Source organism: Ictalurus punctatus, chromosome 2 (assembly GCF_001660625.3).
Source record: "Ictalurus punctatus breed USDA103 chromosome 2, Coco_2.0, whole genome shotgun sequence".
NCBI classification, from domain to species: domain Eukaryota; kingdom Metazoa; phylum Chordata; class Actinopteri; order Siluriformes; family Ictaluridae; genus Ictalurus; species Ictalurus punctatus.
The window spans coordinates 16,961,558-16,984,260 of record NC_030417.2 but is presented as its reverse complement, the minus strand read 5'-3'; the positions used below and the strand labels follow the sequence as shown (position 1 = coordinate 16,984,260).

The 22,703-nt window shown below is 37.1% G+C and overlaps 1 pseudogene and 3 gene segments (V, D, J or C); all 4 read right to left on the bottom strand.

Moving 5' to 3' along the window:
• Positions 1-2,112: 2,112 nt before the first annotated feature.
• On the bottom strand, positions 2,113-2,667 carry LOC108277968 (Ig heavy chain V region 914-like). The segment is given in 2 exon segments: positions 2,113-2,497; positions 2,585-2,667. Coding segments are annotated over 2 exon segments (360 nt in total).
• Positions 2,668-3,840: 1,173 nt separating this feature from the next.
• LOC128629332 (immunoglobulin heavy variable 2-70-like) lies at positions 3,841-4,317 on the bottom strand (annotated as a pseudogene).
• An 8,223-nt stretch (positions 4,318-12,540) lies between these two features.
• LOC128629331 (Ig heavy chain V region 3-6-like) lies at positions 12,541-12,989 on the bottom strand. The segment is given in 2 exon segments: positions 12,541-12,854; positions 12,937-12,989. Coding segments are annotated over 2 exon segments (360 nt in total).
• Positions 12,990-15,969: 2,980 nt separating this feature from the next.
• On the bottom strand, positions 15,970-16,591 carry LOC128629330 (immunoglobulin heavy variable 1-3-like). The segment is given in 2 exon segments: positions 15,970-16,415; positions 16,499-16,591. Coding segments are annotated over 2 exon segments (498 nt in total).
• Between the last annotated feature and the right edge of the window lie 6,112 nt (positions 16,592-22,703).

The window sequence follows — 22,703 nt, the reverse complement described above, 5'->3', positions numbered from 1 at the left end:
CTTTATCATATCAACACCGAGGAATGTTTCACTGGCATACAGGTAAGGGATTATTCGTTGCAGCATCACAAAATTTTGTTAATTGCAGTGACCAATTGTGTTCACTTTAAATTGTTCTTTTAAGTGTGTATCTGAGAGGGTTACAGAATTAATTTCCTGTAACCGCATGGAGACTGTCAGCGTGCCACTTGAGGACTATGTGGTACATTTATTACCCTGTCATGATGTGTATGTGTAGACAGTAACTTATGGAATTTTGTCTGTTGTACATTTGTCTTCAGTGTCAGTATTTGTTTTGTTTTTGTCTTTTTTAATTAACAGCAACCTTGAAAAAGGTGACCTGCACTTATCTGTATGTGGTAATATCAGGTGGACACCTCCACTTGGATGAAGGAACGTGATTATAACTCTCCCTACAGTGATTCAGAGAGTGAACCAGACTCTTAGGTAATTCGATGTTTCAGCTGCTGTTCTCATTGTGAGGCTGTAGAATTTACTGGGGCAGATTTAATGATTCATTGCTAATTTGGCCTGCAGGAGAGTGAGGAGAGACTTGCATTTTTGGAGTTGGAGGTCTCCTTTATTAGGTACAATCCTCTTCACTGTTTTTATTGGTGTAATGTTTTAATGTATGTTTAACATACACTACACATTTATACCTCTTGTTTCTTAGCTACCATTTATCAGTGAGAGGGGTTCTCGCTGTGTGCACTCTGTCAGGCGTTTTCTGTGAGTAAAACCTTTGTTTAGCTGCTGTCATTGTGCAGGTAAATTACACTCTGCTTTAACTTATATTGTGTGCAGTCTTATATTCAGACTCTGCTTGCCAGCATCCACAACCAGAACTTCTTGCTTGTGGTGGGAAAGAAGTCTGTGATGCATCTGGCAGCAGCTAACAACCAGGTGACTTCAGAATGATGGACTGTTTCATTTTTGTGCGACATACTTTCAGTTACTGTTTTAGTGGTTAAATATAAAAACAGTAACAGGTAATTAGGCAGTGAAGAAAACTGTATTAGCATACATTTTAAGACACAAGTGCAATGTAGCTACAGTAACTATTGAAATAACTAGCATTCATAGTTAATTTTCTTTTTGTAATAATAGCCTGCTAAGAATTAAGGACAAATATTAAAATAAAATGTATGTGATGAAAATGGTTCTGGGAAATGCAGTACTTGGAAATTTGGCCCATGTAGTACATCATCTGTGTAACTTTAGTGGAGTACTGGACATGTTAGGTTTACATACTGTTTCTTGTTAGGGTTTAAAATGAGTAGACATGCTGAACATTATGGCCAAAGTGAGTTATAAAGATTTTTTGTTTGCTTTAACATGATGTGGTGGTTGTGTAGCTGCCTTAGGAGTTTCTGATTCAATTCCTGAGAAGTCTTTCAAATCAGAAGTTGATTGTAACAGAGCTCTTTGGGGCTCTCTTCAGGGTAGCTTGCAAATGCCTGTGTAAAATGACAGATTTTTAAATCTGAAAGATTTTGATTATATAGAAAACAGGACTCTAATATATCAAGCAAATTTTCTCCTCTGTGCAGCTCCACTATTACAACTGCTGGGACGTGGTTTATGAGCTACTTCAGTTTGGATACTTCACAAGTGACTCAGCTCCTGAGGCAGTAAATGACTTCTCAGGAGATTTAAAAGTGATGCTTTAATGTAGTTTCAGAACATGGACTATCTCATTTTGTTTAACCATATTTTTACCCTGATATTCCTAAAGTGCGAGGGAGGATTTTTGGAGAGCCTGTTTGGGTTCGTCAGTATGTGGGATGTGGACGTGTGGGAGCCTACAGCAGAGCTGTACTTCACAGTGCTTATTGGAAGTGTCAAATATCTTCTGATGCCATGATTCACGAACTCATACTCAGTGACACTATGTTGGCCATCCCTCATCCCTCAACACTCACCCCTTTATACTCTATCTCTCAGTACTTTATCATTATCCATCACTCTATTCCTTTCAGTAGCCCAAAGAGTCTATATAGATAGACAACAGAAAATTAATTTCTCACTCGTATACAAATAATTTTTTAAAGAATTTCTGAAACTGATACAGTAGACAATTAAAACGTTTTGTTTCTTTGACCTCCATGAATACACTGGTTATGAAAATGGGATCTTGTCATGCGACTATAGCAAGCATGTGTTTTTGTACTGATGTCTAAGGAGAAGTATCACTGTGGGCCACGGGCGCAGTAATACACTGCAGTGTCTTCTGTCTTCACGCTGTTCATCTGCAGATACACCTGCTTCTTACTATTGTCTCTGGAGATGGTGAAGCGGCCATTAACTGCACTGGAGTAATACTTGCTACTGCCGTGGTTAGTTGCAACAAATTCCAGCCCTTTTCCAGGCGCCTGTCGGATCCAAGCCATCCAGTAGCTACTAATGTCCAATCCAGAAGCTGTGCAGGTCAGTTTATGAGACTGATCAGGTTTGATGATCACTGAATCAGACTCGATTAGTGTCTGACTGCAGGAATCTGAAATATAAGAATACACATAGATGGGTATTAAAGTTAAAATTTTTTTTTTTTTTTTTAAATAATAAAATAAATGATAATACTAACATTGAATGAACAATGCTAGAGCAAAGTAACTCAAAACTCTGCCTACTCCCATCTCAAATAATTAAAATAATTACTCAATGAACACAAACTGCTGTTATGTTGTTAAGCTGAATGTATATAAGCATAAATGGTTCAAACACAGGATATCATTTGCATGGCACGCCCACTAGAGACATAAAAACAATTCACAGATAAGCAGCCATGAAGAGAAAGAGCTTACTGTGAAACTCCAGCTGTGTTTCATGCTGTCAAGTCCATAATTGCTCTTTACTCATTAGATATCATGTCCTTTTGGTACATCACTGTGTATCACTGTAACACCCAGAAGGACATGAAGTTTTCTGATCACTGAACAACACAAACATGTCCAGTCCTTTCAGAAACTGTCATTTTCAGCTGTGTGTCTAATCCAGGTTATCCGACACAAAACTGAATGTAGTTCCAGAAATAATGCATGTCGCAAATCATCACTGTTGTTAAATCTTTGTGAATGATGATATAATATATAACATTTAGAAATATTTATTATTCATTTTGCAGGGTAGTGTAAAGAAATATATAATAATACTATGATAATGTTAGCAACAAAGAGCAATTATCTTTCAGTTGTTTAATGTGAGTGAGATGATGGTGAATCGTTGCAGTCTGTGAGGAGAGAGAAGCTGAATGTGTATTAAAGAGCAGTTAGAAGTGGTTTAGTTTATACAGAACTTTACGTAAAATACAACAGAAGCAGAGGAGCTTAGTGACAGATTCAGTAAGGAATAAAACATTTGGGGGAATGCTGTTATAAATAATCTGTTATAAATAATATACTCTTATAAATATATTGTTATACATAATCAAGGGCAGGGTGATGTGATGCATCCTCATTTGAAGCAGTTTCACTGTTTCCACCTTAAAATTCATTATTTTCCTACAGTAGCATGTGCAGAAGTGCTTTATTCCTCTAATTCCCCTTGTATGCATTAGGTATTGAAATCAATATCAGGAATTAGTGATTAAGAAACATTTTTTTTAAAACTCAGAGTTATCATTTAATTTAAAAGCCAGCTCAACATGTGAAGCAAGTGGAATATTAACTAGACATTCATTTAAAACGGCTAAAAAGATAAATAATATATTCTCCATAACTATGAACTGAGTAAACTTTTGTTTATTAGTTTTTGTGAAATGATTGTCTAATTGTCCAGGCTGAAGTGTTTGTAATGTTGGGATGAAGACGATGTTTTTGTGCAGTGCTGCAGCTTGTCATGTCAGTGTGGATCACAAGAACAGTAATACACAGTTGTATCTTCAGTCTGCATGTCCTGTCCCCGTAAGGTCACATGTTACTGGAAGTGTCTCGAGATATGACAGACTTGTCTTTAAGTGAATCTTCCTCAGAATTATCCTCATCATAATCAATTATGTTGATCCATTCCAGAGTTTTTCCTCCAGGTTGTCGATTCCAAGCTGTTCCATAATGGCTGATGCTATCAGTGATAGAAGCTCCAGACACTCTACAGGTGATGGTTAAAGTCTCTCCTGGCTTTATAACCACTGAGTCTGGCTGGATGAGTTCAGTAGCACAGAACACATCTGTGAAAAGAGAAAAAGAAAAGGTTCACATGTGGAACTGAAAGGATCAGATGAAGTAATAAAGCTTAAATTCAAACATTCACAGGGGGCGAGAGCCAGCAGCAGCAGTGTAGCTGAAGCAAACATGTTTGTGTTGAAGGAGGACTAATGAGAATGGCTTCCTCTCTCGATAAGCATGGTGCTAATATTACAAGGGGGGGGGATTTGCATAAATATTACAGAGAAGCTGTATTGAGTCCAGCTCTGTGTTAATCACAGTCACATCCAATTTTGGTGCTATTTAACATCAGTTTATTGTGATAAGTAATTTAAGAATCTACTATTATTACTAACTTGATAGTTAAAGTTCGTCACTACAAACTTTGATTTTGACTTGAGAAAGCAAGTCTGCTAGGGAGTGTCTTGAGTGTTCTGGCTGGTTGCTCACCAGTTGTTAGGGTGTTTTTGGTGGTTGCTAGGGTTTTGATACATTGTTCTGAGTGGTTACTGGGGTGTTGCTAGGGTATAGCTAGGGTGAAGCAGTGTCCCAATACTTTTGGAGCTGGACAGCATTCCAATACTTTTGGAGCTAGTCAGCGTTCCACTTCTTTTGGAGGTAGACAGTGTTCAACTACTTTTAGAGCTAGCTAGTTTTCAAATACTTTTGGAGCTGGATAGCATTCCAATACTTTTGGAGCTAGGCAGCATTCCAGTACTTTTTGAACTAGATAGCTTTCCAATTCTTTTGGAGCTAGGCAGCATTCCAGTACTTTTTGAACTAGATAGCTTTCCAATACTTTTGGAGCGAGGCAGCGTTCCAATACTTTTAGAGCTAGATAGAATTCCAATACTTTTGTAGTTAGATAGCGTTTCAATACAGTTGGAGCTAGGCAGCGTTTCAGTAGTTTGGGAGCCAGGCAGTGTTCCAATACTTTTGGAGTTAGGCACCGTTTCAGTACTTTTGGGCTTCGGGCCGTCTGCACTCAGGTGGAGTGGAGGTGTGTGAGTGTGGAGTTTACAGTCAGGATTTGAACATTCCCTCTGTATAAGTGAATGGGAGTTTTTGTGCATTTTCATCGTCTGCAATGGGAATACCGGGGGTCCGATCAGTTTGGAAAATTAGATCCTGACCAGTTTCATCAGCTTGAAGGACTGTGCTGAGTTTGGTGGAAATAGCTTGAAAGTTTAAAGAGTTATAAGTCAGAATTTTTCAATGCAAGTCAATGGGAATTTTGGCCACTTTGACCATCCGTACTGGGAATTCCAGAATTCCAATCACTTCGGAAAGATATAACAACTCAAGTCAGAACAGTCTGAAGTTCTGAGCCGAGTTTGGTGCTTGAGCTTGAAAGCCCTAGGAGGAGATTCTGTTTAAATTTCTACCTCTACTACTACTACTACCACTAATAATAGTAGTAATAATAATAATAATAATGATGATGATGATGATGATGATGATGATGATGATAATACTAATACTTCTATTAATAAAATTAATGCTACTACTACTACTACTACTACTAATAATAATGATAATAATGATAATGATGATGATAATACTACTAATACTTCTATTAATAAAATTAATGCTACTACTACTACTACTACTACTACTAATAATAATAATAATATTATTATTATTATTATTATTATTATTATTATTATTATTATTATTATTATCAATAAACTTAAATAGTAGATGTTTCTCAAGCCAACATAATAATAGGACTATTTTGTGTTAAATAACTTAAGTATTTTATATTCAAATAATTTCATACAGTAAATAATGTAATTATTCCTTCTTGTTATGGATATAGTGAAAATTAAACTGAATCTTTGCCATAGCACACAAAATACAGTAACTGCTGTGAATAACTGCTTCCATAATTGCCACTCTCACAGTGAAATATTAGTGTTTTCAGAACAGCATATAGTTAAAACGTGTTTATTACTGGCATTAAAACTGGGCTCTATATTTAACAACATAAACAAACTGTGTAATAGAAAATTCCCCATGCAGTCAAATCATTTTCATTTTGGTTTAATCTGCACTCTAGAGGCTTTAACTGATGAATACAGTGTGAAGTAGCAGATTGATAAGATTCTAAAGCAGGTGTTTAAAATTATATATATATATATATATATATATATAACTATAACCTGTAAATCTAGTAACCAGATGGCAAAAATCTAATATCCTTAAGTAGCTTGACACTGAAACTATTCTCTTCTCCTACTTCTGTTTCTCAAAATCCTAAAATAATCTGCTTTAAGAAATCAAATCAGGAGTGACGCTGGTGACTTGACTTCTCTACATCCAGGTGTACACTCAGTGTTCCTGGATCGACTCTGGATCCACCACTCTGACCAGGAAAAAGTGTTTACTTAAGATGAATGAATGACTGAATGAATAATTAGATGTCTCATGAATTTAAATGATTATATTTTTAGTTACAGTAAATATATCCTTACACATCTCACTAATATTAATCAGTTTATTTTCAGTTTAAATTTACAGTATACAGACATAATGTGTGATCAAAAATGATAAACTATTGCTCTGTTGGGTCATTGGTGGCTTGATGGTTAAGACTCTGGGTTACTGATTGGAAGGTTGGGGGTTCAAGCCCCAGCAGTTCCAAGCTGCCATGGTTGGGCCCTTGAGCAAGGCCTTTAAACCTCTCTTGTATCATGGCTGACCCTGCACTCTGACCACAACTTCCTAACATGCTGGGATATGCGAACAAAGAATAAATTTCACTGTTCTGTAATGTAGATGTGAATAATAAAGACTCATTCATGTTCATAACATCTGGACTTTACAGAATCTGAATACTGCAGTAAGACTCCATAATAAACATTACAAGGGATAATACATTTTCATTTGTTTCTGGTTTGTAATATAAATAATTGTAAACAAAATGTAATTGAGCAGTTCATTAACCACAGTAAGAGGGGATTATATTCATCACTTACATAAATGACAACAGTAATGACTTGTTCAATAAAATGCTGTGTGAAAAATATGTGTGTGGTTTTAGTACAGTTGTCTCCTCAGCTCCAGTCACTGTGGCTCTTCGGGCGCAGTAATAAACCGCGGTGTCCTCTGTCCTCAGACTCTTGGCCTCTAAGTACTGTGTGCTTGCTGGAACGTCTTCTGTCAGTGTGAACTGGTTCTTAAAAGACTCTGCATATATTGCTTGATTAGTACCGGTACTCATCCTACCAATCCATTCCAGAGCTTTCCCTGGTTTCTGTCGGATCCAGTGTATGTTGTAGCTTGTCATTGAATATCCACTTATTTTACACGAGATCTTCACAGTTTCTCCAGGTCTCTTTACCACAGCAGGAGACTGGTCCAGTCTGATCTCAGCACTGCAAAAACCTGCCAGATAAAACAATCAAAAATAATCATTAATGCATCAAATCATACACTCAGTGGTAAACATATAAAGAAGTCTCAGATACCTCGTGTTAACATCAGTATAAAAATGCACTGCAGAATGATGACTAGCCCCATAATCAAACTCAGTGATGGAAGTTCTGTAATTCAGTTTGATGATATGAGCTTTAGCTGAGCAACAAGCTGATTTTATGCAGAGCAAATAATAACAGGATGGATTTGCATAAACTTCCTTTCACCAATAGAGTCAGATCTATAATATGAACCTCCACTGGCTGATTTTGCATGTGTCAAGGATGAGAGCGATGTCACATTTTACAGTTTGCCAGTTCAGCTTAGTGTTTGGTGTACATGCAAGTAACCTTCAAAGTTCTTATGATTTATTCATTTCCATCAGTTTAAAGATGGTTGTTAATTAGCATTGAACATATTTTACAGTACTCTACAGACATCTAAGGCACATGCAAAAATAAAGAAATTAAATGTTTCTACATTAAAAAAAAATATTATAACGTTCACTAAGAAATGGGTGCACAGTGGCTTAGTGTTTAGCACGTTCGCCTCCCCGTGCAGTGGGGGTTTCCTCTGGGTAATCCGGTTTCCTCCCCCAGTCTGAAGACATGCAGGGTAGGCTGATTGGCATGTCCAAAGTGTCCTTAGTGTATGAATGGGTGTGTGTATGTGATTGTGCCCTGCGATGGATTGGTACCATGTACCCCACCTCATGCCCCATGCTTTCTGGGATAGGCATATTAGCGGTATTGAAAGTGGATGGATTCAGTAATAAACAGTAATAAAGGAAACAAAGTTAATATTTAGTTTGACGACCCTTTGCTTTAAAAAATATATAGTCTAAGGTACACTTTCTGCAGTTTTATAAGGAAATGAGCTGTAAGATTTATTGTGCATCTTGCAGAACCAGTCACATTTCTTCTAGAGACTTTGCATCCTATTTTTGCAGCCCAGCAGCCTTCATTGTGTTATTGTCTGAAAAGTGTCTCTTACATAATATGCTGCTTTCTTTAATGGTATGCAAACATTTTTCTGTAACAATTTTGTGCTGGAAAACTAATGTTTGGAAATATAAAATGTTCTTGACTCGATAATGTAGAAGTCATAAAACAAAAATCTATAAAACAGTTTGTACTAAAAAAAAAAATAGGGTGCCTCAGACTTTTGCACAATACAGTATATAATAAAAATATAACCTCAGAATACCGTAAGCAGTAAGATATTAAGAAGTAATATTTCATGCAGCAACTGAACGCTTTTTCATTCAACATTTACATGTTGTCTTTTATATTTACATAAGCTGTCTGAACTGATATGTTGGGTGTGTTATTGCTGCTGATATTTAGATGACGCCTCTGCTCCTCCTTTTGACCTTTTTTCTAGCTACTATAGAGCTACTGCCCTCTATAGGTGTGAAAACATTTACACTTTGTTTCTCTTCCTGCAGATGTGTGTTTTGTACTTAGCTGAGTGTGCGGAGCTTCTGTCACTGATACCAACATCCACTTTACACAGCCCAGATTCAACAACCTGCACAAAAGCTTAGGAATGGATTTAGATATTATTAATGTATTAATGGATTGATTAACTGTATATGGTATAAAACTGAAGTGATTTAAGCTGCTCACCTGCTCTCCTCCTCCTCACCACACACACACACACACACACACACACACACACACACACACACACACACACACACACACACACACACACACACATGTCCCTAATGTAAGAGACATGAGTGAAGGGTCTGCATAAAATGCATCAACAACTACTATATTTTGTGAAAATGCTATGAACGCTATGCATAAACAAAAACAAACAAATAGCTGCACACTCATCCAAAATGATCCTCTTAATAAAATAGTAGGTGTGCTGTGGTCAGAAGGTGTTACATTCATATAACAGCAGGTCTGACAGTAGTTCCAGCTGCAAGGTTTACAGAGAGATGCTCGTTCTAATGTGTTTTAGTTCCTGCACAATTTACACAATGATTTAATGGCTTTAAAGATAAAAATAAACAGAACTTATAGTATTGTTGAATGAACTGATAATGTGTTCTGAACAGATATTTATACAAATAGGATTATTATTATTATTATTATTATTATTATTATTATTATTATTATTATTGTGGTTGTTGTTGTTGTTGTTGTTGTCGTTGTTGTTTTTAGAAATCTTGCAGGAAAAATGGTTGAGACTAGAGGTGTTTATTGGGACTGGGAAGCCTGTTAGTTTATTTGTTGAAGAACTGCCAGAGCCACAGTTCATACAAAACTGGAATTTCTCTGCCTGGAAAAGCTCTGTTGCCTCCTACTGTGTTCCGAAAGTATTGGACCTCAACCTGTGAAAACAAATTGTGTTAAACACAACAAACTGTTGGAGACATGCTGTTTTATTCCTAAAGCCACCAAATAAATATTTATTTTAACTGGTAATTAAATATTCCATAAAATGAATAAAATAATAAATGTTCAAAATAACCACTAACCATAATTTTTATGCAATTATTTGATGGATATTACTTTTTGTGTGTTTGACATGACACAAGCTGAAGTTGAATCTTTATTCCAGTGGAAGAAAGTAAAAGTTTGACTGAGATGGTTTATTAGTTGCATTGAGAGGATGTCTCTAATATGTCTCAAAGTTTTTGTAAGGAGAATCCACTATTCTGTGTCACTGTGTATCTTGCGCAGTAATACATAGCTGTGTCTTCAGTTTGCAGATTCTGTCCTCCAATTGTTATTGTGTTAGTAGCAGTGTCTCTGGAGATGCTGAACTTATTTACTGATATATCCAATCCACTCCAGAGCTTTTCCTGCAGGTTGTCAGATCCAAGCTGTAGTATAGCTGGTAACTGAATATGAAACCTTGCAGTTGATGGAGAGACTCTGGCCTGGCTGGACTGTCATGGAAGCAGGCTGAGTCAGTTCCTCACCATGCACATCTGTGGAGGAAAACACATGGTATATATATATGCTGCACATTTATTGTTATTGTATTAAATGAATGAATTTGATAAAGCACTCACAGGAAGCAGCTGCCAGCAGGAGCAGTAGAGATGTAGAGAACATGATGTGTGTTGTTTGTACTGGGATCTTCTCTGTTCTCCAAAGTTTAACAGAGACCGTCACATCATATAAATAGAGTGATGTCCAGCCCTGACGCTTGTATTTGCATATCTGATGATGATGGAAGGAGAACGTATTTAAAACATGTTTCAAACATGGTTGAGGAGATTTATCTAGTGTTTAAGTCTTGGCTTAAAACGTATTTGTTTACTCAAGGCTACCATGAGTAGACTTTCTGTTACGCTTAGCACAGTCCTAACAATCTCTATTCTCCCTCTCTCCTTCTGTAGAGCAACACACGATTTTATGGAGATATTAGAAATCCTGATCCTTTCTGCTCTCCGGACCTGCCTGATCCGTTTCGGATGCCCTACCTCTGGATGGAGCTCTCGTCTACACCAGTTCCAGATTGCTGGGACTATGGTTTCTTCTAAGGCCTCATAGACTTCATATAAAACCATAATGAACTTTTTCACACTATCTGTTGTTACCCAGATGAGGATGGGTTCCCTTCGGAGTCTGGTTCCTCTCAAGGTTTCTTCCTCTTAACATCTTAGGGAGTTTTTCCTTGCCACCGCCGCCACCGGCTTGCTCAACTGGGATAAATTTGCACATTTAAAATCTGTACACTGTGTTTATATGTTTCTGTAAAGCTGCTTTGAGAAAATGACCACTGTAAAAAGCGCTATACAAATACAATTGAATTGAAATTATCTGCTAGAGAATATGTGGCTTTTTAATGGAACAAATCTTTTCCATGACAGAAACATCTTTAACAATTTCTGTTATTATATATAAATAATGAGGGAATTAAACATATAGAGAAACTCATAACAAGGTTTAGATACTAAATTTAAGTTGATAATTATTATCTATGCTTGAGGATTTTATAAAAGCCAAAAATATAGGATACGGGGCGATTAGCATTCATACTAGGTAGGTGTGTGTGTGTGTGTGTGTGTGTGTGTGTGTGTGTGTGTGTGTGTGTGTGTGTGTGTGTGTGTGTGTGTGTGTGTGTGTGTGTGTGTGTGTGTGTGTGTGTGTGTGTGTGTGTGTGTGTGTGTGTGTGTGTGTGCGCGCACATGTGTGTATTCACGGTGGCTTAGTGATTAGCATGTTTGCCTCACACCTCCAGGGTTGGGTGTTCGATTCCCACTGTGGCCCTGTGTGTGTGGAGTTTGCATGTTCTCCCCGTGCTGAAGGGGGTTCCTCTAGGTACTCCGGTTTCCTCCCCCAGTCCAAAGACATGCATGGTAGGTGGATTGTGTCCGTAGTGTATGAATGGGTGTATGAATCACTGTGCCTGGGGGCCATCTTCGTCTTGCCACTGGATCATGGTGGTAACCGGGAAGTGAGAGTGAGACCTAAGTCTTCCTCACTTTAATCCAATTCATATGCAAGTCGAGTCCCAGTATGTGTTTGTGTTCTCCATAATTGGAGGCGGAATTAGAAACTTCTGTCTTCGTCAAAATCGACAGACGAACTCCTGTGTGTGTGTGTGTGTGTGTGTGTGTGTACGCGTGTAATACTTGCTGCCACTGGTGTCTGAGAAAATTGCAACAAATTCCAGCACTGTTCCAGGCGCCTGTCTGATCCAAGCCATCCAAAGTTGGCTTAGATAGTAGATCCAAGTAGATCCAAGTAGATAGTAGATCCAAGCCATCCAAAGTTAAACCCAGAGGCTGTGCAGGTCATTTGTTTAATGTGAGTGAGATGATGGTAAATCATTGCAGTCTGTGAGGAGAGAGAAGCTAAATGTATATTAATGAGCAATTAGAGATAGTTTAGTTTACACAGACCTTTACCTAAACTACAACAGAAGAAGAGGAGCTCAGTGACATATTCAGTAAGGAATAAGACAGTTTTCTGTACAGGATCTTTTTGTACAGGGATGTTGTTGATCTGTCTCACTGTGGATCACGAGCGCAGTAATACACAGCTGTGTCTTCAGTCTGCATTCTCTGCCCTGTTAATATTACTGTGCTGCTGGATGTGTCTCTGGAAATCTGAAACCTGCTTTTCAGTTTCTCACTGTTGTAAGTGTTACCATCGTAACATATCTCTCCGACCCATTCCAGAGCTTTTCCTGCAGGTTGTCGTATCCAGTCTGTACAGTAGGTACTTGTTAATGAATATCCAGACACTTTGCAGGTCAGAGTCATTGACTGACCAGGGTTTAATACCGTGGATCCGGGCTGGATCAGCTCAACACAGTGAACACCTGTTAAAGAAAAGTTATTTTAATGTTAGAAAAGAAAAATGTGCCCCAAAGATATTTTTATGTCAAATGTACAAACACTTACAGTGTATGGCTGCCAGCAGCAGCAGCAGTAGGGATGTAGAGATCATTGTGTGTGATGAAGCAGAATAAGTAAAAGCTCTTGGTCTCCATTGCTTAAATATATAACAGGGAAGGACATTTGCATAAAGACACTCCTTATCTTAGGGGAAATTTGATCATCGCAATCCCACATATCACGACGAATGTACCTTATTAATGTGTGTGTGTGACTTGATTTTCATTTTATCTTAATGCATAAATGCATCTATACACACTAATTGACTATTGTCTTTTTTTGTTTGTTTGTTTTGTTTTGTTTCAGCTTCAGAGTGGTGTGATGCCGTTGATCCATCATCATGTTAGAATGATCAAATTTGCCCTTCAGAATAACCAGTATTGGGAATTCTACAGGGCTGTGGTATAACTAATATCATTGGTTGTGTCTTTTTGTTTTGAATATTTAATAGAGATAATGTCACGACCAAAACAATCACAGTTACAGAAAAATGAATTTATATAATTTATTAAGCTTGCTTATTGGACTTAAACAGTTTTAGATCTTAAAAGTAAATGGTAAATGGCGCACTTATATAGCTCTTTTATCCAAACCGCTGTACACTGTGTCTTATTCACCCATTCACACATACACTCCAATGGTAGCAGAGCTGCCATGCAAGGAGCTAACTTGCCATCGGGAGCAACTTGGGGCTCAGTGTCTTGCCCAAGGACACTTTGGCATGTGGAGTCATGTGGGCCGGGAATCGAACCGCCAACCCTACGATTAGTGGACAACTTGCTCTACCAACTGAGCCACAGCCGCCCAAAAGTAACACTGCTGCTAAGGGAAACTTGTGAATTTTATGTGTGGATGAAGCACATATTTTATGAAGTTTTATGTAATTGTTCATGTAAATTTATGGAATGAGTCTCCAGTTTCAGTAAGATTTCCGACACAGGAAACTCTTTAGAACAGAGGACTTTGAACTTTGTGGTTTCTCAGCAACATGACAAGCTGCATTTTATTTTATTATTCATTTTGAGCGTGAGCATCTGGAGACGGAAAAACTGTTTATAACTTCTTCAACGTAAGTGATGACGGGAACTAACTTGTTTTGCGCAGGTTCCACAATATTAAATGTAGCTATTAATGGATTAAATGTATAAAAGCATTGTTACAAAAATAAACAAAAAAGTTAGCTTTGCTTCTGCAAATTACTGTGTTATGAAAGAAATAAACCACTTTGGGATGTGCGGTTACTTAAAAACATGATGATAAATTCAGGTTGGTAACAATAAGTACACTTCACATGGTGTATGTGGGGGCCGTCCCCCCCCTGCACACTTCTGTGTGTATTTCTTGTTTGGATTTGACTGTGATATTTTCTAACAAACTAAGTTGGTTCTTTTCCCCACAGTATAAATATATCAGTCCTTTAAACCATTTGATTTGCATAATAGTGTTTAGGTGTTGCAAAGGTGCAATAGAACTAAAGTCATACTACATTTCCTGAAAATGTAAAAACATGTACACATTCACAAAATATAACAACTACTATCAATTACTTACTAATTTATCAAACAGTGTGGATTGTGCAGACTTGTTTATTAAGACACGGATATAACAGATTTGTAATGTCTTAGTTTTTAAATAAAGTTGTAAATACATTTTATGACTTTGATGGAAATCCCAGGAGGACATCAGCTCTCTCTCAGTCCTTTTATTCTCTCAGTCCTTTTATTCTCTCAGTCCTTTTAATCTCGACATGTTGGGAAGATTTTGTGTAAGAATAGAAAGAGCGCCTCTCAGAGGACTTAAAGCATAATGTTCATAATTTCTAATGTAGGTGCAGATATATAAATATACTAAATATGAATATATACAGTGCAAGTCAAACATTTAGGTAAATTTGATTGTCTGTGAAAAAGCTAAATAATTTGCACAATTAGTGAAATGTTAAGAGAAGATTTTTCTATCCATCCATTCATTATTTATTACGCTTTCATCTGTTCTATAGTAATTTAATCTTTCTTTATGTATATAGGATGTGATGGTTTTCCTTAAATTGCACCATTTAAGTTAACTCAAAATAAACTTCACACATATTTGAGGTTTAATTTTTGTACAGTCCACCAAAAATGTTACTGTACACACTACAAATTCATAGGAATGTTATGCATAGATGGTTTAGTTTAAACAGACTGCCCATTCAATGTAAAATTACAGTAACTTTGACCTCAGTTGAAAATAAACTGCTGTTGAACATTTCTGCTAAAAGACATGGACACTTGGAGCATTATATACAATACAACAGAACCGGAGGAGCTCAGTGATAGATTCAGTAAGGAATAAAACACTTCGGGAGGAAAATAATCAACAATGAATTAAAACAGATTTCCTGTTACCACCCAAAGTATTTGTCATCAATTACATTATTACAGTTATAAAAAGTCGTTTCCTAACCAGCCTCACCAGTTAAATAGTTTCATAAACTATTTACAAATATTTTTTAAAAATAATAAATTAAGTAGTTTTTATACAATGTGAATTCAGTTATATGAACATCAAAAACTGTTTTCAAAAGTGTCAAAAAAGTAGAAGTTTAACTAGAGATTCAGATTTCATTTCATTTAAAACAGCTAAAAAGATATATAATATATTCTTAATAACTATGAACTGAGTACATTTTTTTAATTAGTTTTTGTTAAATTATTATCTAAGTGTCTAGGCTGAAGTGTTTACAATATGGGTGTTATGAAACTCCATGAGGAACTAGGGATTTCAATTCCCAGCAGCCACCTCACCTCTGCATCACAGTCACGTGACCAGCCGCACCTGACTCTCATCCCGATTAACGAGCACCTGTGTATTTAAATCACTTTTTGTACAACACTCGGTGTCTAGCTTTGTTTCTTTCAGGTCGTCATGATATGTGCGCCCGTGCCCTATGCTTAGTGACGTTTGTGGTTGGTTTGAACTCCTATTAAACTCTGAATCTGCAAGTGCATCTGTCTCCTCATTCGTGACAGTGCGGATGAATGTAATTGAGCAGTTTATTTACCACAATAAGAGGGGATTATATTCATCATTTACATAAATGACAAGAGTAATGACTTGTTCAATAAAATGATGTGTGAAAAAATATGTGTGTGGTTTTAGTACAGCTGTTTCCTCAGTTCCAGTCACTGTGGCTTGTCGGGCACAGTAATAAACCGAAGTGTCCTCTGTCCTCAGACTCTTGGCCTCTAAGTACTGTGTACTTGCTGAGACGTCCTCTGTAAAAATTAGCTGGTTTTTCACAGACTCTGCATATGTTGCTTTATTATTGCCTGTATTCATCCAGCCAATCCATTCCAGAGCTTTCCCTGGTTTCTGTTGGATCCAGTGTATGTTGTAGCTTGTCATTGAATATCCACTTATTTTACACGAGATCTTCACAGTTTCTCCAGGTCTCTTTACCACAGCAGGAGACTGGTCCAGTCTGATCTCAGCACTGCAAAAACCTGCCAGATAAAACAATCAAAAATAATCATTAATGCATCAAATCATACACTCAGTGGTAAACATATAAAGAAGTCTCAGATACCTTGTGTTAACATGAGTATAAAAATGCACTGCTGAATGACGCTTAGCCCCATAATCAAACTGTGATGGAAGTTCTGTAATTCAGTTTGATGATATGAGCTTTAGCTGAGCAACAAGATGATTTTATGTAGAGCAAATAATAACAGGATGGATTTGCATTGACTTCCTTTTAACCAATAGAGTCAGATCTATAATATGAACCTCCACAGGCTGATTTTGCATGTGTCAAGGATGAGAGCGATGTCACATTTGACAGTTTGCCAGTTCAGCTTAGTGTTCGTTTTTAATAATTGATGTACATGCAAGTAACCTTCAAAGTTCTTATGATTTATTAATTTCCTTCACTTTAGAGATGGTTGTTAATTATTAATTAACATATTAGAAACAATGAATAAATTACCTCAGAATGTTTTAATTGGCAACTGAACACTTTCATTCAACATTTACATGTTGTATTTATATTTACATAAGCTGTCTGAATTGATTTTTGTTGTGTGTGTTATTGCTGCTGTTATTTAGAAGATGCCTTGGCTCCTAATTCTGAGGGATAATACTTGTGTTTTTTCTCATTCCAGAAAATGTTTCCTTTAAATGTTTCATGAATTTTACCTCAGTAGAAGTGAGCTACTGCCCTCTATAGGTGCAAAAATATTTACACATTGTTTCTCTCTTTGCAAATGTGTGTTTTGTACAGAGCTGTGTGTGGAGCTTCTATCACTGATACCAACATCCACTTTACACAGCTCAACAACCTGCATTCAACAAGATTCAACGACCTGCAGAAAAGATTTGGAATGGATTGACATATTATTAATGATGGATTAACTGTATATCCACCGCAGGTCAACAAATACATGAATGTTGAGGCCAAAGATGAAACACTATGTTGATGTACTTTTATCTTTGAAATACAGAGGGGTCTCAGCCCTGCTAGTTCATTTATACCAAGCGTCCCTGGGGACAAGTGTACTGCAGAGAGAGGAAAATGAACAAGGATGTTTCTGCAGTGAGTTTGTAGTGCTGTGAGTCTTGCACAGTAATACACAGCCTGAAAGTTTTGTCCTCTTAAATAAACTGTGCTGATGGATGTGTCCTGGCTGAAACTGATCTTGCTCTTCATTGTGTTTTTGAGATTAGTGCTACCACCGCTACACAGATATCCGAGCCATTCCAGTGCTTTCCCAGCAGGTTGTCGTATCCAGTGAATACAATAGCTCGACTCTGAGATCTTACAAGAGATGGAGAACGACTCTCCAGGTTTCACGAGCACATAGGCTGACTGAGTGAGCTCCACACTACCAACACAACCTGTGAATAATAACAATAGAATATCATCAAATGTCTTCAAATCCTTTTCACAAACAGGTATTAAATCTAAACTCATTCAGACAACATGGAGACTTACAGAATGCAGCTATTAACAGCAGCAGCACTGATGAGAGCATCTTTGTTTAGTATAAAACTGAAGGGAAATAAACTTCCCAGTTGCTCTCCTCCTTCCTCACCACACACACACACACACACACACACACACACACACACACACACACACACACACACACACACACACACACACACACACACACACACACACACACACACACTCTCTCACACACACAGACCTCCTTAATTTAAGAGACATGAGTGGAGGATTTGCATAAAATGTGTCATCAGCTGATACATGAACTTGAAGACTCAGGTTTACAAATTTATAAGTTGACATCCTAACCTTCTGAAATCTCAGTGAATTCATCTTAAAATAAGCCTGAAATAAACAAAGCACTAACGTATCTCTGTGATCAACTGATTACACCGTAACATTTTTATTTTGCGAAAATCCTAAATAGCTGAACAATCATCCAATATAAAACTTTCTCCCTGAAGTAGTAGGTGCTGCGGTCAGAAGGTGTTAATTACATTTCTATAACAGAGGCTCTGACAGTAGTTCCAGCTGCAAGGTTTACAGAGAGACGCACGCTCTAATGTGTTTTAGTTTCTATACAATTTACACAGGGACTAATATAATGTACTCTTAATATTTATGTTAGTGGACTCTTTATGTGGATAAATGGATTAATACAAACAAACAAAAAACACATGTAGCATTGTTGATATAGTGATGTTTTGTGTGAGGAGTAGGGATACAGTATGAATATGTTAAAAGGAATGAACAGATAATGTGATCCGAACAGATACTAATACAAACAGGAGGTTAGATTTTTAGTTATCTTGCAGGAAATCTGGTTGAGACTAGAGGTGTGTAATGGGACTGGAATGCCTATAAGTGTGTTGTTGAGGAACCGTCAGAGCCACAATTCACACACCATGCTGACAGTGCGGACATTTCTACTTGTGGGCTTTTTCCCCGCAGTGTTTCCAGTGTTTTAGGAACATAGTAAGGGTTCATATAAATAAATAAAAAAGTTCTAGTTTAGGTCATTCCTACTTAAGGGAAAAATCCAGATACACATATGGGTATTTGGAGCAGGAAACAGATACAGATGGTGTTATCCTGTCTATGAATTACAATTGAAGCAGCTTTACTTAGTTCAGTTACAATATGTGTCTGGTTTTTGTTGTTGTTGTTGTTGTTGTTGTTGTTGTTTTGTTTTTGTTGTTTTTTTTTTTTTTTACAGCTGCTTCCTCAGCTCCAGTCACTGTGGCATCTCAGGTGCAGTAATAAACTGCAGTGTCCTCTGCCCTCAGATTCTGGGCCTCTAAGAACTGTGTGCATGTTGGGATGTCTTCAGAGAGGAGAAATTGGCCTTTCATGGAGTTCACATAACCAATCCATTGTAGAGCTTTCCCTGGTTTCTGTCGTATCCAGTGCATGAGATACTCAGTCATACCAAAGCCATTTATCTTACAAGAGATCTTCACATGTCTCAGGTCTCTTTACCACAGCAGAAGACTGGTCCAGTCTGATCTCATCACTGCTCACACCTAGAAGATAAAACATAGCAATAAAAGATAATCATCAACATAGTGACGATATTCTTATGATGAAGACATATAAAGAATTGTCAGGTACCTCGTGTTAACATTATAACAAAGATGCAGTACTGAGTGACCCTCAGCCCCATAATCAAGCTTTTTGAATCAGTTGTGTGAAATGAGCTTTGGGTAAGTAAGAGGCTGATTTTTATAACAGTATGAATTTGCATAAAAACCCTTCAACTAATAGATTTAATAGTTTCATGAATCCTTCTTCAGAACAAGTGAGCTGCTGCCCTACAGATGATTTTAATTCCAGCAATTTGTAGTAGTGATGCTGCACAAAACATGTACATTTAATTTAATCCCTGGTCAGATTCTGTGCTGCTGAACAGATTCAGAGTTTATAAATTCAGGAAAATAACCATAGATCTGTTCCTGCAGCTTCTGTCACAAATAGCAGCAGTTACTTTACAACAACTTCAATTCAAATTCATTTATAAATGGACATGTGAGACAGTAATATGTAAGTAGGCATACACATGCATGTCCCTATTTTTAAACAATAATCAGATTATTCTGTCAATATACAGATGTTAATTAGTGCTAAATGATGTTACAATATATATATATATATAAATATATATATATAAATATATATATATAAATATATATATATATAATAGGCTGGGCATGGTGGCTAGGTGGTTAGCATGTTCGCCTCACACCTCCAGGGTTGGGGGTTCGATTCCCACCATGGCCCTGTGTGTGCAGACTGTGCATGTTCTCCCCGTGCAGCGGGGTTTCCTCTGGTACTCCGGTTTCCTCCCCCAGTCCAAACAGGCTGATTGGTAGGCTGATTGGCATGTCCATAGTGTCCGTAGTGTATGAATGTGTATGTGATTGTGCCCTGTGATGGATTCCAGGGTGTCCCCCGCCTTGTGCCTGATGCCCCCTGGGATAGGCTCCAGGTTTCCCCGTGACCCTGAAAAGGATAAAGCGGTATAGACGATGCATGGATGGATGGAAGTAATAGGATGGGAAAAAAATCATGAATTTGTCCTAGAGCTTATTTGCCTCGAGTCTCCCTGTGCTTGTATTTGTCTAAATGTTCACAAAACACTTGCTAACAATGTATTTACACTTTGTCCTTTCATTTCCAAATGATCGTAATCCATGATTAAATGCTGTAATACGTTCATATCATAATTAATTCGATGGGATTATTATTAATCAGAAAAAGCTTGTAGGGTTTGTAGATGTGTTTGGAATGAAAAAGTAAAATCTGAGTGCTTGTGTAAGTTTTTGTACAGCTCTGGAGTCTGTTGTGTCAGTCTGAGTCTCTTACACAATAATACATAGTGGAGTCCTGTGCACTCAAACCAGTCAGCTGCAGATGCACCATGTTTTTGGAGTTGTCTTTGGTAATTTCCAAACGTCCCTCAATGTGTTTGGCATATATCATTTTACTGGCATCATTCCAGATAACCCCAATCCATTCCAGGGCTTTTCCAGCTTATTGTCTGATCCAGTGCATGCCAAAGCTACCAAAGGTAAACCCAGATCCTTTACAGGAAAGACTCAGCGTTTCTCCAGGTTTTTTCACCACTGCACCAGTGGGAATAGACATTGACACTGAATACCTGCCACATAAAAGAAAAACATTAGTGTATTAAAAAATACTAATGTAAATTATATTTGAGATTCAGCATGAGAACTCACTGATGAGGCTGATTAGTAGCAGGAAGAAGGAGAGTGGGATCTTCATGGTGAGTGTTGATGAGACTCGACTCAACTGTATATAAATACTGTATGGACACACAGCACTCTGGATTTGCATCATGACATCATGATGGAATAAATGTGTGAGTCATGATGATGTAACAGAGAGGAACAGCAAATAAACTTTCAACACATCATGTTCATCTACCGTGTTTACTGTGAAACACTAATCCAGCAGAGATTTCTGATCATCCTGCTGATGACAAAGCGGTAAAGGAGGCTTGTTCTTTATTATTACTTTTTATTTATTTTGCTTTGGAAAATGGTACATATCCTGAGTTAATGTAGATACGAAAAAACAGAAATAATCGTAAGTTAGGCACATAGTGAAAGCATCTGATTAAAAAAAAAAAGAGACAAAATCCAGATATGTATCAGATAATGAATGATACTGAATGTGTCTCATGACAATGCAATGATGATGGGAGGTGAAAGTCTTTGAAAAATGGGGAGGAGTTTCTTGGTGTTGAGGATATGTGGCTTTTTAATGGAACAACACTTAAAGGTACTGGTTTATCTCTGAGTGTTAAAAAGCTATGATATTGAAGACTGCTTTAAAAAATGCTAAATAAAATTTAAACACAAACAATTACAAAAGTTTTGAAATTGGATTATGTGGAGTCCAAAAGTAATCAGATTACATTACTTTTATTATGTTTATATTGTGATACTTGGATTATGTTACCGATTACATTTTTTATGAAGTGATTTGTAACTGTAACAGAATACATGTTTAAAGTAACCCTCCCAACCCTGCTTCCACCACACACCTCTGTGTAAGATGTTATCATAAAAATGATAACATATCAGAATAAGTGCATTAATATAAATTTGTGATTTGCCTTCTGGCTGGAACTACTGTCACAGCTGTTATAGAAAATTAAGCAACACCTCTGACCAATCAGATTTGAGAATTCAGAAGTGCTGTGCTGAAATGCAAAGTAAAAACCAATAAAATCAAATCATTAATTCTTTCACATTTATCCACAGTCTTGTTTCCAGGTCCTTGTTCCTTGTTTCCAGGCTTCCACAATGATACAGTGAACTTTGTCAATTTTTTTCCATTTAGTTAAAGGACAATGCAGCGACTTGTATGAAGGGCTCTCCACATAATCTAATACTAATAATAAACAGATTAGAAAACATTCTGTTATTTAACAATATAAAAGGTATCGTCACTGGTATAGTTAAGATTTCTGTAAGGAGATGTTTATGTAATATTTATGGAAGGAGTCTCCAGTGTCAGTAAATTTTCAGACACAGACATTTCTTCAGTACAGAGGACTTTGCACTTTGTGGTTTCTCAGCAGCATGACAAACTGCTCTTTATTTTCTCATTAACTTCAAGAGAGAGACAAAAATGAGACTGGAGAGGGAACAACTGTTTCTAACCTCTATGATATAAGTGATAAAGGAAACTTAACTTGTTTCACAGATGTACCACAAAATTAAATGTAATCAGTAATGGATAGAATGTATCAGCCTAAGTG